The sequence below is a fragment of the Callospermophilus lateralis genome, chromosome 1, assembly GCF_048772815.1.
Source record: "Callospermophilus lateralis isolate mCalLat2 chromosome 1, mCalLat2.hap1, whole genome shotgun sequence".
Lineage (NCBI taxonomy): Eukaryota > Metazoa > Chordata > Mammalia > Rodentia > Sciuridae > Callospermophilus > Callospermophilus lateralis.
This window is the reverse complement of record NC_135305.1, coordinates 84,358,353-84,371,520: the sequence shown is the minus strand read 5'-3', so window position 1 is coordinate 84,371,520 and position 13,168 is coordinate 84,358,353. Positions and strand designations below refer to the sequence as shown.

Below are 13,168 nucleotides of genomic sequence, written 5' to 3'. Positions count from 1 at the left end.
ACACAAGTTGCTCTACCTCTCTGAGTGTTCAGTGTAAATCTTACTACCCATCTCAAAGGGTTGTTGTGAGGATTGAATGAATTGATATCTGGTGCTTCAGTCTGTGCCTGACGTACAATGAGCCCCAAATAAGTGTCTGCGGCTAGATGGTGAGGAGGAGGATAAAGATGAGAGATGATGACACATGGGCCATAGAGTGGCATCAGTGAACTTCAAGAACAATAAAAACACAAGCACAGTTCATTACATGGCTCTGTTTCATCAAAATGCAGACTCAGAATACTGTGACACCAAATTTTATAATGAAACTCTACTAGAAGCGGGCAAAGCAGGAAGTGGCTTGGGAGGATTGAAATTCCCACCTTGCACTTGAGGACATCAGCGGCCATCCAAAGCCAAACATCGAAAACCAGCAGTAGAGGCACGTTGTTTAGAAATGGGTGGTAAATGCCAGGTCAAAGACACAGAGGTGCCTGCTGCAGGGAGGGGTGGGCGGGATTCCTCTTCTTCATTACAAGCCTCACAAAAGTGACTGTTTCTGTGTACAAATATAACTGGTTAGGAGAAGGAATTTTATATTAAAAAAGAAGACATTCATGAGGAAATGCTGAGAGGACAGAGGAGGTCACCTAAAGTGACCCACCCTGGCCGAGCCGTGGTGATAACTGGTGAGTAGCTGGTAATGGACAGCCTCTGTGGAAATCCGTGAATCCAGAATGACATTTGAAATGGGGAAGGTGATAGAAACTGTGCTGAAAAGTAGCTATAATATAGAACTGGTAAAAATTTTGCTGCCTAGGTGGCCTCATACTCTGAAAAGTCGATTTCTGTTTATTAAACATGGGCATCATCATCTCCATCACCATTAGCAGATAGGGAATTGTGAGTAAGCCTCCATAGTTCTAGAAAAAGAATGAACTGGGGCAAGACTAGGAAAGGGTGGCCAGCAGACTTGGAGGAAGAAGACCCAGAGAGCTTGGAGTACTGGCAAGAGTGGGCTGTGGCTGGGCTGAGGAAACACCTGGTCCCAGGGAGACGTGATCTCCAGTGACTCTTATAATTACACTGAAGGTTGCAAAGTGGCGAGAAAGATGTGAGCTTTGAAAGTCCTGTTTATGAAGAAACAGAACTTGACAAAAGTTCCCCAAACTTCCAGCCCAGGAAATAAATATATGCTCCCCTGTAAAGTATTTTGTTCTGTTGTCCTGACCAAGAGTCAGTGGGTCAGTCACCAAGAAATTCCCCTTTCTACTGGCCTGAGATCAGCTCCTCTTTTAGGTCTTGCCAGATTCTTGTAACCCCAGGAAGGTCAAATTAAGTATAGAAATAATGAAAAAATCAGATCACTAGAACCAACCTGCATAAGGTTTTGTAGTCACTATGAGCATTTGTTTGATCTGTATGTCTTTAAGATATTTTAAAGCTGAAACTGGATGCAGTGGCACATGCCTGTAATCCTAGGGACTTGGGAGGCTGAGGCAGGGGGATTGAAAGTGGAAGGCCATCCTGGGCAACTTTGTGAGATCCTTGCTCAAGTTGGCTGGGGATGTAGCTCAGTGATAGATCCCCTGGGTTCCAACCCTAGTATCACCTGAATGAATAAATAAGTTATACACACATACTAAATTTAAAGTTTTTAATCAATACTTACATGTATAAGAGCATTTTATTTTTAAAAGTATGTTTTACTATCTAATAGTATTTGAATATTTAGAAATATTTCTTACATAGATTTATAGGTATAAGCATTTAGCATTAAACTAAATACAAATAGTTCTTAAGTTTTCTTTTTTGAAAAAAAATAGTTCTTCAAATATTAAAGATCCAGGCAACTGGGAGTAAGGCATTGAGTTGCTTTTTGCTATGAGAAGTCATTGGAGGCTTTTAAGCAGGCAAGTGAAATAATTTTTTTTTTAAGATTGTGGGGGGTGTCAAGAAAGGGGGGTGTGTAGTCTTGGGTCCCCTTCCACCTGTAAGCATAGTCCCTCATCATTCATTTGACAGACACATGACCATGGGCTTTTAATGTGCAGGCACTGCCCTGGGCAGTATGAGATAATCAAAGATAATGATGAAGGGTCTCTAAGCACCATAAAAGAAACCAACAGGGTGCAGCAACCACTAGAAAGTGTGAAATCCTAGGGAGATGTTACTTCTGGACTGGAGAACCAGAACCAGTTATGAAGTTAAGGAGAAGATGGGAGATTGACATTCCAGGAATGAACTGAGACCCAGCAACAAGAAAGCGAAGAATTTTCCAGGCATTTCCCGGAGCCATTAATGTGGTTTTCATCATCGTCGTCTGTTGCCAATTCATTTAGACTAGTGTTGCTCAGCTCCAATAAAGTGGGTCAGCACCAATAAAGCTAATTTATATTGATAAATCTATAAGGCAGAATCTGACACCCTGGGAGAGTTTTAATTTGCTGTCACTGCAGTTACCACTTTTGCATTAATACTAATTTTTGTGTTATAGAATATGTGGCATATTGGGTTTCTGGGAAAGTTTCACTTATTTTTATCTGTGTGGCACTGTCTTATGACCACGAAGAATGAAAACGGGATTGACTGTCCCCAGAGATAAAGGGCTCAGCAAAGGGGAGGGAGGCAGAGGTTGGAGGAGAGAGGAAGATCTGAAACTGCTCATGGCAGGTGAGAGGGCCAGCAGCAGCTGCAGTGCCTGGCTGGGCTCATGGGCAAGGACGTGTGCTTGTCCCAGGTGGGCAGTTATGGCCAGGGTTGTGCGCATGCGTGTGTGTGTGTGTGTGTGTGTATACCTGCACACAAGGAGTTCTACATCACATTGGGGTTTTTTAATGTGATTCAGTTTGTTGATGTTTTTGTACCAGAGATTGATCAACAGGTGCTTAACCACTGAGCCACATCCCCAGCCCTTTTTTATTTTTTATTTTGAAACAGGGTCTTTCTGAGTTGCTTAGGGCCTAAGTTACTGAGGCTGGCTTAGAACTTGGGATCCTCCTGCCTCAGCCTCCCAAGCCTCTGGGATTACAGGTGTGTGCCATCATGCCTAGCTACAAAACTGACTTTTTATCTCTTTTAACAGCCAGAAGTTTCTCATTAGTCCTGTAGAATGAAATAGTCTTATCACAGAATCCTATCTACTAGTTTTTCCAGTTTCCCAAAGTGAATGCTGACATGAACCTTTGGGGCCATATCTGAGTCTCCCTCAGCAGCCATTGTGCCCACTCAGGCCTGCACAATGGGGCCGGTGAGACTATAGAGAATAAAACTACAATCCAAAAAGGATTAGTGGCTGCCAGTTTTTACATGTGACGTGACAGGTTAAATCACATTTCCTTGTAGAAACTTAGTGAATGTCATTTTTTCATTGACTAATCATATCCAAGACTAAGAAAAACCACTCACAGAGCTTTCTTTGAAAGGCTGGACTGCAGCCTCCCTGGGTGGCTGTGTCCCAACTGCCACGAGGACAGCCCATTGCTTCTGCTTACCATGTGCTCCTGCACCACAGGCCACGGATGGCTTTGAGTGACTCCACCTGGTGTTCAATTTCTTCTCCCCCTGGCACATCTCCAGGCCTCCTTTGTCTGTGGGATCTTCATCCCCCTTGTACAGGGGATGTTCCATTTGAAGATAAAGGAGCACAACTCTGGAACCGCAGTCCTGAGTAGCAGTCTTAGTTGAGCCTTGTTCAAGCCAGGTGATTCGGACACACCCTTGGCCCTGTGTCCCAGCTCTCCATGCTGTTCAGTCAAGGAGAGAGACTGGTGACCAGGAAGTCACCCTTCCTAGCGTCAAGTTTACAGGTAGCCCCAGACCCAAAATGGCAGCACTTTGTTTCCAGAAATGCCTGTGTAAAATGAAATCAGCTCATTCTTAAACAGCTACAATTTTTATTTTAAAAAGAAAACACATACGCACAAATAGGTTTAAGTTTATAGGCAAGTGCCAGAATTTAGGGAGCAGATAGCTTAAAGCAAAAGGAAGACCAACTAAAAAGCAGGCGTTTAGTCTACCATGCCATATACATGTTCCTCAAGTCTTCATATTCTGCCCATTTGTGTGCTAAAGACTAATGGGGTGCCAGGCACAGTGGCACACACCTGGAATGCCTGCGGCTCAGGAGGCTAAGGAAGGGAGAATCTTGAGTTCAAAGCCAGCCTCAGCAACTTTGTGAGGCCCAAAGCAACTCAGCAAGACCCTGTCTCAAATTACAAAAAAGGTCTGGGGGATGTGGCTCGGTGGTTGAGTGCCCCTGGGTTCAATACTTGGTACAAAAATAAGTAAATAAATAATAGACTAATGAAGCATATGGGAGAACTAGGGTTAAACCAGACCCTCAAAGCCATGGAGATTTGTAATTGGAGCATCAACAATACAAACAATAATCGTCCTATTAAAAATGAACATTGGGCTCAATCCCCACAGTGGTATTTATGTAGCCTCATCTCAACCTGCGTATCCCTCAGCTGACTGTGATGTGCCCCATGTGACCCCACAGCTGGCCTGGAAGAAGGTGGCCCCAAAGTGAGGTGTAGGAATGTGATATATTAAATCTTTATATTGCTTTTACTAATACACATATTAATATACTTATTTTATTTTCACCACTTTGTATTTGTTTTATATGGCAATATATGAGTACGTACACTTATGGCATTTATACTAAAAATATTCACAGACTCATACTTGGGGTTGTGCTCATGACTTTTTTTATTGACCGGGATATTATAGGGAGACCATTGTTAGAAGAAACAACCTTGCTCCCTCCTGTATTCCTGAATGGGTGAGGAGTTCCCAGGTAGAATCCAGGGATTGCAGAGAATTTTATCATTCTGGAGTGAGTCTGGAGATAGCAGATGAAGCAGACACTGAAGATGAGTGAAGCTGGGATTTATTTTCCTCTTGGAAAATTAGGAAATTAAAGCAAAGTAGAGAGAAAATTGCTCAGACATTTTTATAACTCAGTATGTGACTTTATCATGAGGTCAGTTCTTTCTAGAGTTCTAAGATGTTTGAAAGGAGACTGAGAACAGGTGGTTCTGGTCTCAAACTTTTCTGCAGGACTGCTGTGGCCTCTAGTGGCAGGTGCTCCAGGAGGGGGCACTGAATGGACACCAGCATGTGAGCACAGGTGACTTAATTAAGAGCCACTGCAGCTTCTCTGTGCCCACGGTAGGCCCTCTGGCTGCTGCAAGGAGAAATGGCTGCTTCAGGCAGTTGGCAATTCTGTTTGATAAAAGGGTGGCAACTGGGGTATAGGAAGGCAAATTCAAGGAGACACCCTAGATATTCCTCTGGTTTTAAAATGTGACTCAAGAAGAGCCTCAAGAAGAGTCAGAACAATAAATGGCATAATAAAACTGCTCATGTGATATTTTTCTTATTTCTATATCAAACATTTTCTTAATGCCATGTCTTAGGCATTGTTTGAAGTACTTTTAAAGACAGGAACTCAATAATCTTAAGGGTGGGTACTGTTTTTAGCCATTTTGCAGATAAGGTGTCTGAAGCTCAGAGAGATGGTGTCACTTGCCTGTGTTCACACAACTTCAGTGGTAGCAATGGGGCTCCCATGTGCACTCAAGCTCTCCTGCCTGTGCCTCCAGCTTGGTATCTGTGACCTCACTGAAATGGGATGTGGAGGTATGCTTTGCTCCACCTGCACTTAAGAGTCAAAGCAGTGTTGTCCTTTTTTGTTTTTAATTGGTGCATTACAGTTTTACACAACAGTGGGAATCATTGTTACAAATTCACACCGCATCTTTTTTTAATTGGAGCATTATAATTTTACATAATAGTGGGAATTGTTGTTACAAATTCACAGTGTATTTTGTCTTGTATAGGGACTCCCAACCCTTTCAGAACTATTATTTTAATTTAGTTTCAAAAGACACTTTTCTATAAATATTATTTTATGAGTATTACAAAAATGATTTTTTTTTTATTGTCCTCCATTTGCTGAGCACTGTGAGGCTCTATAGACATGGATTCTAATCTTTAAATCTGCCAGGAAGATACCTGCATCCATTTCATTGACGAGAAAGTAGAAGCCCAGCAGGCTGTCCCTTGGCTGATGAAAGCCAACGCAGGAACCCAGGTCTGCAGCTGCTCCTCTTTGTTCTGAAACTATAAACGGGTCCATCTTGAGCGCCATGTAAGGGCATCAATTGGTTTCACCCGGTACCTTGAGATCCCTTTGGTGTGCCAGTGACTAGGGGCATGTGTCCTGGTTTGCTGGGGACACTGTGGATTTATGCCTGCTGTCACAGTACTACCTTTGGCTCTCAAAGACCCAGCTTGGACCATTAGTCATGTGGCCCCTGCTGCCCAGCTCAAGGCTGTACACCATGTGGTTTCCAGGCGACTGTGTACACAGCAGCAAGCCTCAGGGGCTGGTCCCTTTTGATCCAGTAAAGTTTTGAAGTTTTATCTTCTGCTGGGCTTCATTAAGCCCTCAGTTGGTCTGAGGTTCCCCACTTGCCCCCCCACTTGTAAATGCTGCGTGGTTCTTGGTATTCAGGTTAACAAATTAGCCCAATTAGATGGGTAAATTAGTCCTTCTAACTTTCTGAAGTCCCGCTGGAAGAGCTTTGGGAAATAGCATTTATAGTTTTCTAACAAGCAATTTAAGGACACCAGCATGTGGCATTTGTTTAAGAGTAAAGTGTCTTAAACAAAACCGTACTCAGAAACAGATTTCAGCATTTGCTCTCCGACGGACAGGGCAGGCTGCGACAGGGTGGTACCCTTATGTTATTTGACATGAGCATTTCCAAGCTGGCTAATTTGGGGAGCCTACATCCAAGTACAGCAGGTTCTGACCCACATTTAATTCTAAAGCCTCATTTTTGCCAAAATGTTGGTGGGGGAATTATTTTTGTGCCCCCTGAGATTTCTAGCAGTCTTCAGAAACAGTCTCAATTCTACCTGAGTGTAAAGGGTGAATAACCAGCAACTTGCAGGAAGTTGAGAGTGATCCCCTCAGAGAAGGCTCAACAGTTTCTGGTGTTAGGGGCCAAGAAGCAACATGGGAAAAAGTGACATCCCTTAAAAGCTTGTTGAGAATTCATAAACATTTTAACCTCATGGGGGCTCAGTTTCCTTTGTGTATATAATAGTGACGGTAATCCCTACCTCATAGGGTTACTGGAAGATTAAATGAGATAATGGATATAATATACCTGAAACATAATAGGCACTCAATAAATTTAAGGTCCTTTCCTTCCTTCCTGAATCTTTTCAATTTTTAGCCTTGGATGTCGGCATCCCTTTTCCTGGCTCAACTGCTCTTCAAACAATCTTATTAATGCCTATTAAAATGAAACCCAATAAAAGTGCCAATATTTGGTGTTGAAATAATTGATGTAGCAGAGTGAGCCTGTGAAGCACCCAAGCAGGCCCCTGGTGCAATTTAGCCTCACACCTGGGGGATGAATTTCACAACTGTAATTGCTACCATATAATTCTTATTAATGTTGTGCTATAATTCCTATTTATTCCACAGGGCTTGTAAATGCATTAGGACTTGTCAACATATTATTTTACACTGTTTATGATCTGTAGAATTATGTCCTTCAGGGTTGTATTGTGCAAAAGCACAAAATAAATTGTGTCAGGCCTCATTTAAAAAGAGCAAAAAGTGATGGCTTATCAAGGTAGTTCTCCATCCCTGCTCTCCTGGATAGGAATCATGAAAGTAGATTCTTATTCAATTCTTAGCAGAGCCTTCACCTTTTGGAGTATGAGTATCCTCTTCCTGTGTGAGCCATATAACTGTGTTGGGTCAACCCTGCCAGGAAGTATGTGTAGCCGAAAGGTAGATAAGTGTGTAGGGAATCGTCCATCTTCCAGAAGCCAGACCTGCATACCCTTCTTACATCTTAACCTCAGAGCTCCTGACATTTCTGCCCACCTTGTTGTAACCCTCTTTCAGTGCCAAAAGTGCCTCTTCATCTTCCCAGCTCAAATCTATAAAGCAAAGTTCTGAAATTTATTTCCATTGAAGTGTAAGTACCTTAAAAGTACAAAATGCAACCCTCTCCCACAGCTGTTTGCATTTACTAGGCTACTAAATCATAAAACTAAAGGGACATCAGGCGCTATGTTGCAAGTGTGTTGAAAGGAATCTGCCATAGTTGGTTATTTCTGTTCTGGGCCCTCCCCGGTGCCTTTGCAGCCACAGGTTGGCCTGCCATAGAATAAAGTTCTTGCTCAGCCTGTTCCTAGCTTTAACCTTTTATCCTCACAGGACTGTATCAGGGAATAACTGCTGTCCTTCCGGGCCTGCAGTTACAGCTGCCTTGCCCTGCCAGTCTTCCTGGCCCAGGAAGCTGGGGCCAACCCGTGGTGAGGGACCGTTCCTGATAGCCCTTGCTCTCTTCTTTGCTCCTGCAGGCAGTGAGTACGACGAGGAGGAGGTGGACTATGAGGAATCTGACAGCGATGAGTCCTGGACCACAGAGAGCGCCATCAGCTCAGAAGCCATCCTCAGTTCCATGTGCATGAATGGAGGGGAAGAGAAGCCTTTTGCCTGCCCGGTTCCTGGATGTAAAAAGAGATACAAGGTAAAGGAGGTGCAGCTTCACCTGGCATAACAGCCTGGAAACACACAGCCGCCTTTTTTATCCTGTGCATCGCTGGGCAGACGGCCACAATACATGTGCACACAAGGGCTGCCCTCTGGTGAATGCTGGCAGGGGCTCAGGATCTTTGGTGGGGTATTTTTCCCCTTTCATTAACCTATCTGGAAACTAGAGGTCAAAGAGATCTTCTGTAAGTTGATCATGCCTACAAGTCTCCAAATTCATATGTCATCTTGGGGCCTAACAGTATCAAATGTGGAAAGTGAGGACAGCTCAGTGGTTGAGCCTGACCCTGGGTTCCATCCCCAGCACAGAAAAGAAAAAAAAAAAAAATAGCAAGTGTGTCCATCTATTCATTTGCCAAATACCTTCCCCAATAGATGGCTCTCTGGGTGGCTCACAGAAGGCCACTTTGAAATCATAAAAGCCCCAGAAGGCTCACAGACCTTTTGGAAAAGGTGGCAGGGTATTCACCTTCCAGCTGAGGCCATTCTTGCTTTCTTCCAAATGGCATGAAAGGGGATGGGGAGAAAAAAGTGCTTTTTTTTTTCCCCTCACCAAACCACCCACTTCACCTTGAGCCTCCACCTTTCCACCTGTGTCTCTGCAGGTCTGACTCTGGGTGTCATGGACAGCCAGAGGTGCTAACTTTTCTATCAAGAAAACGCAGAGGGACAAAGCAGTATTCAAAAAAAGAAACGTGTAGCATTCAAGTGTGAGTCCAGAGAGCATTTAGCTAAACAAAACTGCAAACTTTTCTACAAGGTGTATTTTAAAATACAACCATGAAATAGAAATATAAAAATCAGAAACATACCTGGTGTACTTAATGACATGCTAATTTACCTATGGCTCAGCAGATTGATTAAAAAAAAAAAAAGACTTGAAAGACAGAAGCACTTCTTACATTAAATGTTTCTGAACACTTAAAAAATGAAATCCATTTCAGTACTTTTTATCCCAGCTACTGATAGAAAAGCATAAACACAAATGCATCACATACCTAGGTTGTCTGAAATTTTGCCTGATCCAGGTACTGTTAGAATTTTATCAAGCAAAGTCAAGATGCTCTTTGTTTAACCTAAAATGCAAACCCCAGGATGGAGATGTGAGAACCCTACCACAGATTCCTTGAGAGATGCTGCCTTCAGGTCAGCGTGTCTCAATGTGTACATCTTCTATGCCAGGAGGCATGAATTGTATCCTGCCTACCCTGGATGCCCACTGTCTCCATGTCAGCTATTCTTCCAAACTTGCCACCTTCCTTGCTCAAGTGCCTTAAATGTTGTTGAAGCAATGTCTCATGTTAAAAGAGGGTGAAGTAATAAATTGTGCTGAAACTGACCAAAAAAAAAAAAAAAGTACTTATAAAATCCCCCCTTTATTCTGTCCAACAGAGTGAGTCATTCTCTCCCATCTCTAGCTTCATTTTCCTTTTCTTGTTCACATATGCTTCCCCCCCAGTCGTTTCTATTTTCTTTGTCATTATCTTTTGTTTTTATTCTTTTGGGTTTCTAGCAGCTTACTCCTTCAGTTGCCTGGGTTAGTGAGGACTAGAATGTTCTATTTTCAAAGCCAAAAGAAAATTTAGTGAATCTCAGCCTGCAAAGGCTGCCATTAACTGTCAGATGACATGGGTGGCAATTAGTTGTCCTGATTCCCTGAGGGAAGTGTTTCCTTTTCTGAGTCAGAATGCAGGGTAAGAATACTCAGGTGGAGAACTAACACATAACTAGTACTCCTAACCACATGCTTAAGATAAGCATTATTGTAATCCCTAAAAACTTCAGTTCGGCTCTGGAAGTTATTGGCTGTGGGGCAGTGCTGTTCTCGAATCAGGTATTAATTATTTCATCTTGTGTGTTGCATGACTATTGGTTTTGGTATTGTTGAGGGGTGGGTGATAGTGAGCTAATGTATGATGAAGTCAGGCAGAATGCATAAGTGCTGCCTTTCTTTTTTAATTCCTGAGGCAAGTCACACTTTTTAAGTTCCTTGTCCCTTGCTGGCCCAGAGTCTCTTACTAGTTTAGTCTCTTGGATACTGACTCAGGACCAGCTCTTCTCATGTCATTGGCATTTACACAGTTGAGAGACAATGCGTATCTAACTTCCCAAATCTCAGAGTGGGAAGTGGGAGAGGGAGCCTGCAAAAGGGCCAAGTCTCTGCATTTTCCCCCAGGTTACTTCCTATGCCTAGTTTATTTTGTAGTAGAAGAAAAATACCCTTTTTCCTCAACCCTAAGTTCTTAGTTGTAACAGATCGCTGTAACAAGGCAGGCTAGCGAGAAAAGCAAACGGGAGTTTATTCATGGGAAATACCGAGGGGATGAGTGAGTACTTTTTAAAAAGATAGCTTTGAGTTCTAGCTCAGGTAGTATCTTCAACAAAGAAGAGTGAAGTTTTAGAGAAGAGACAAGTCTTTGTGGAAACTTATGGAAAGGCAAAGAAATGGCCAATAAGAGCTAGTTAATAAAGCTTGTTAGGATACATGCTGCAGGTGCTGTCTCCAGGCCTAGAAGTCCAGGCTCTGCCTACAGTGGTTGACATTTGTTCCCCTTGGAAGAGAGGGAAGGTAGAATATTTTGTTTTTGTTTTTGTTAAAGTATGTCCTGTTTGGGGTAGAGGGAGAGCAGGGTGCTTTCCTGTACCATCTGTATAATATCCTTCAGTTCAATAGTCCTTATTGGATGAGGCATGTTTGGGGTGACACTTTGTGGTCTCCCACAGCTTCCTTTCTGTTAGTACCTCTCATTTTAATTCTGCCCCTCAAGAAAATGGGAACAGCAGAGAAATGCCATCTGCTCTGGATTTTGCCCATCTCCCAGACTCCTACCTGAAGACTGGGTGCTCATCCTCTGCCCCCCTTGCCAAGTCCTCTGGTGCTGCTGGCTGTCAAATTACAGCTCACAGTCCTCTCAGCACCAGCATGGGTCTTGGCTGTGACAGATCACCTGAGGACCAAAGAATAAAGGTATAGTGTTTGGGGAAGAGACAAACAGGAGAACCTTGCTGGCCACTGGAAGCCCAAAGTGGTGGCACGACTCATTCTTACAAATATGTCCCAGATGTTTCAGGATGGCGGTGCTGACCCCACTTTGGTGCTGTTCCCATTTCTCTGCTGACTTCGGACCAGAGAGTGCAGACACCCCACCTCTCCTTTGGAAAATGTATTAAAAAAAAGTGTGGAAGTGCTTTGAGGAATTTTCCTCTTGATAATTTTTATGACCTAGTGATGAGGACTAAATAGGTTTTCTAACTTTCTTTTAAGAAATATAAAGCAGAACAAGTGCCCCCACCTATTTCTGTGCTGCATAGAGTATGCTGGTTGTTTCAGCAAGAGAAATAAGGACAGACTGACCTTTGCCACCTAAAATATAGTAGGGCAACTCTGTAGCTTGGGGTTTTTTTTCCACAAGAGGGCATGTTAGTCTTTACTTCCCTGCCTGGATAGAACCAAGTCCCCTAAAGAGCCCATCAGAAGCCCTGCTGGAAGTGTAACTGGAAGGCAACTTGGCAGCAAATAATAACTGGAGCTTTAAAAATGTTTAATACCTTTAGCTCCCTAAATCTTTTAGAAATTGATTCTGGGCCGGGGTGTAGCTCAGTGGTACAATGATCGCCTAAAACATACCAGGGCCTGGTACAATGTCCAGCACCATAAAATTTAAACAATTACTTTAAGAATGCTATCAAGAAAGACTGATGTACAAGCGAGAGTTTATCACTTAAAGTCAGCACAAATTTGGGAAGTACTAATCTTCTAACGGAAATCCGCCATCCCCAGCACCACTAACAAAAGAACTAACGAAAATACTCTGCAAATAAAAAACCTGTTTTCAAGAAATATTTAGTGATAAGGGAATGCTTACAAAATAACATTGTGGTAAAAAGAGGTGCTACATTTGTTATATTGATATGTACACACAGATATACAAGTACACTGAAAAAATACTGAAATTTTTCTTTTTCATGCTTTCCTATTATTTTCTAAACTTTTACTTCACATTAGTCCTAATCATCAGGGGAAGACAGACATGATCTTTTCTAGAAACCCTGCCTCAGTCACCTGCACATCTATTGCCACCCTGCCTTGGGGGCTGGTGGAATGTTGCCAGACTGTTACAAGGGGTTTCACTTTTAACCACCACTCTCTCTGCAGCTGATGTTTTTTCACATCCCTTTCTCCCCCAATGCCCAACTTCATCTTCTCCTTTATGTAGAAGATGATCAAAGCCCTTGAGAACTGAAAGTTATGACTTTCCTATTTAGGGCACTTGTCAAAATTGTGCATAAGCCTGAGTACTAACAACAAATTTCAAATACAGTGGAAGACAGGATAGCTCAGCTTAGTGTCTTGACTTTAGGTTTCATGATTTAGAGTGGAAGTTTTGGAATAGCCTCTAAACTGCTTGTTGTCCATAGTAAGGACAGGTAGGTCCTGATGGCAGAAAATCCACCCAAGTCCTCAATTATCCTCCTGTCCTACCCTTTTCCTTCACATTTGTGAACTTGCTAAATCACAGTAACAAAGGAATGGTTACGGTAGGTTCTTTGGCCAGCCCTGGAAATAGCAAGTTCCCAAATGTCCAATTGATTGGC

The 13,168-nt window shown here is 42.8% G+C and overlaps 1 protein-coding gene across 1 annotated transcript in view; it reads left to right on the top strand.

The window, feature by feature from the left end:
• Positions 1–13,168, top strand: part of Jazf1 (JAZF zinc finger 1) — a 334,196-nt gene that overhangs the window by 316,292 nt on the left and 4,736 nt on the right. Inside the window, exon 4 of the mRNA XM_076835844.1 lies at positions 8,380–8,549. Coding sequence (XP_076691959.1) covers positions 8,380–8,549 — 170 coding nt within the window. The remainder of the gene's footprint in view (positions 1–8,379; positions 8,550–13,168) is intronic.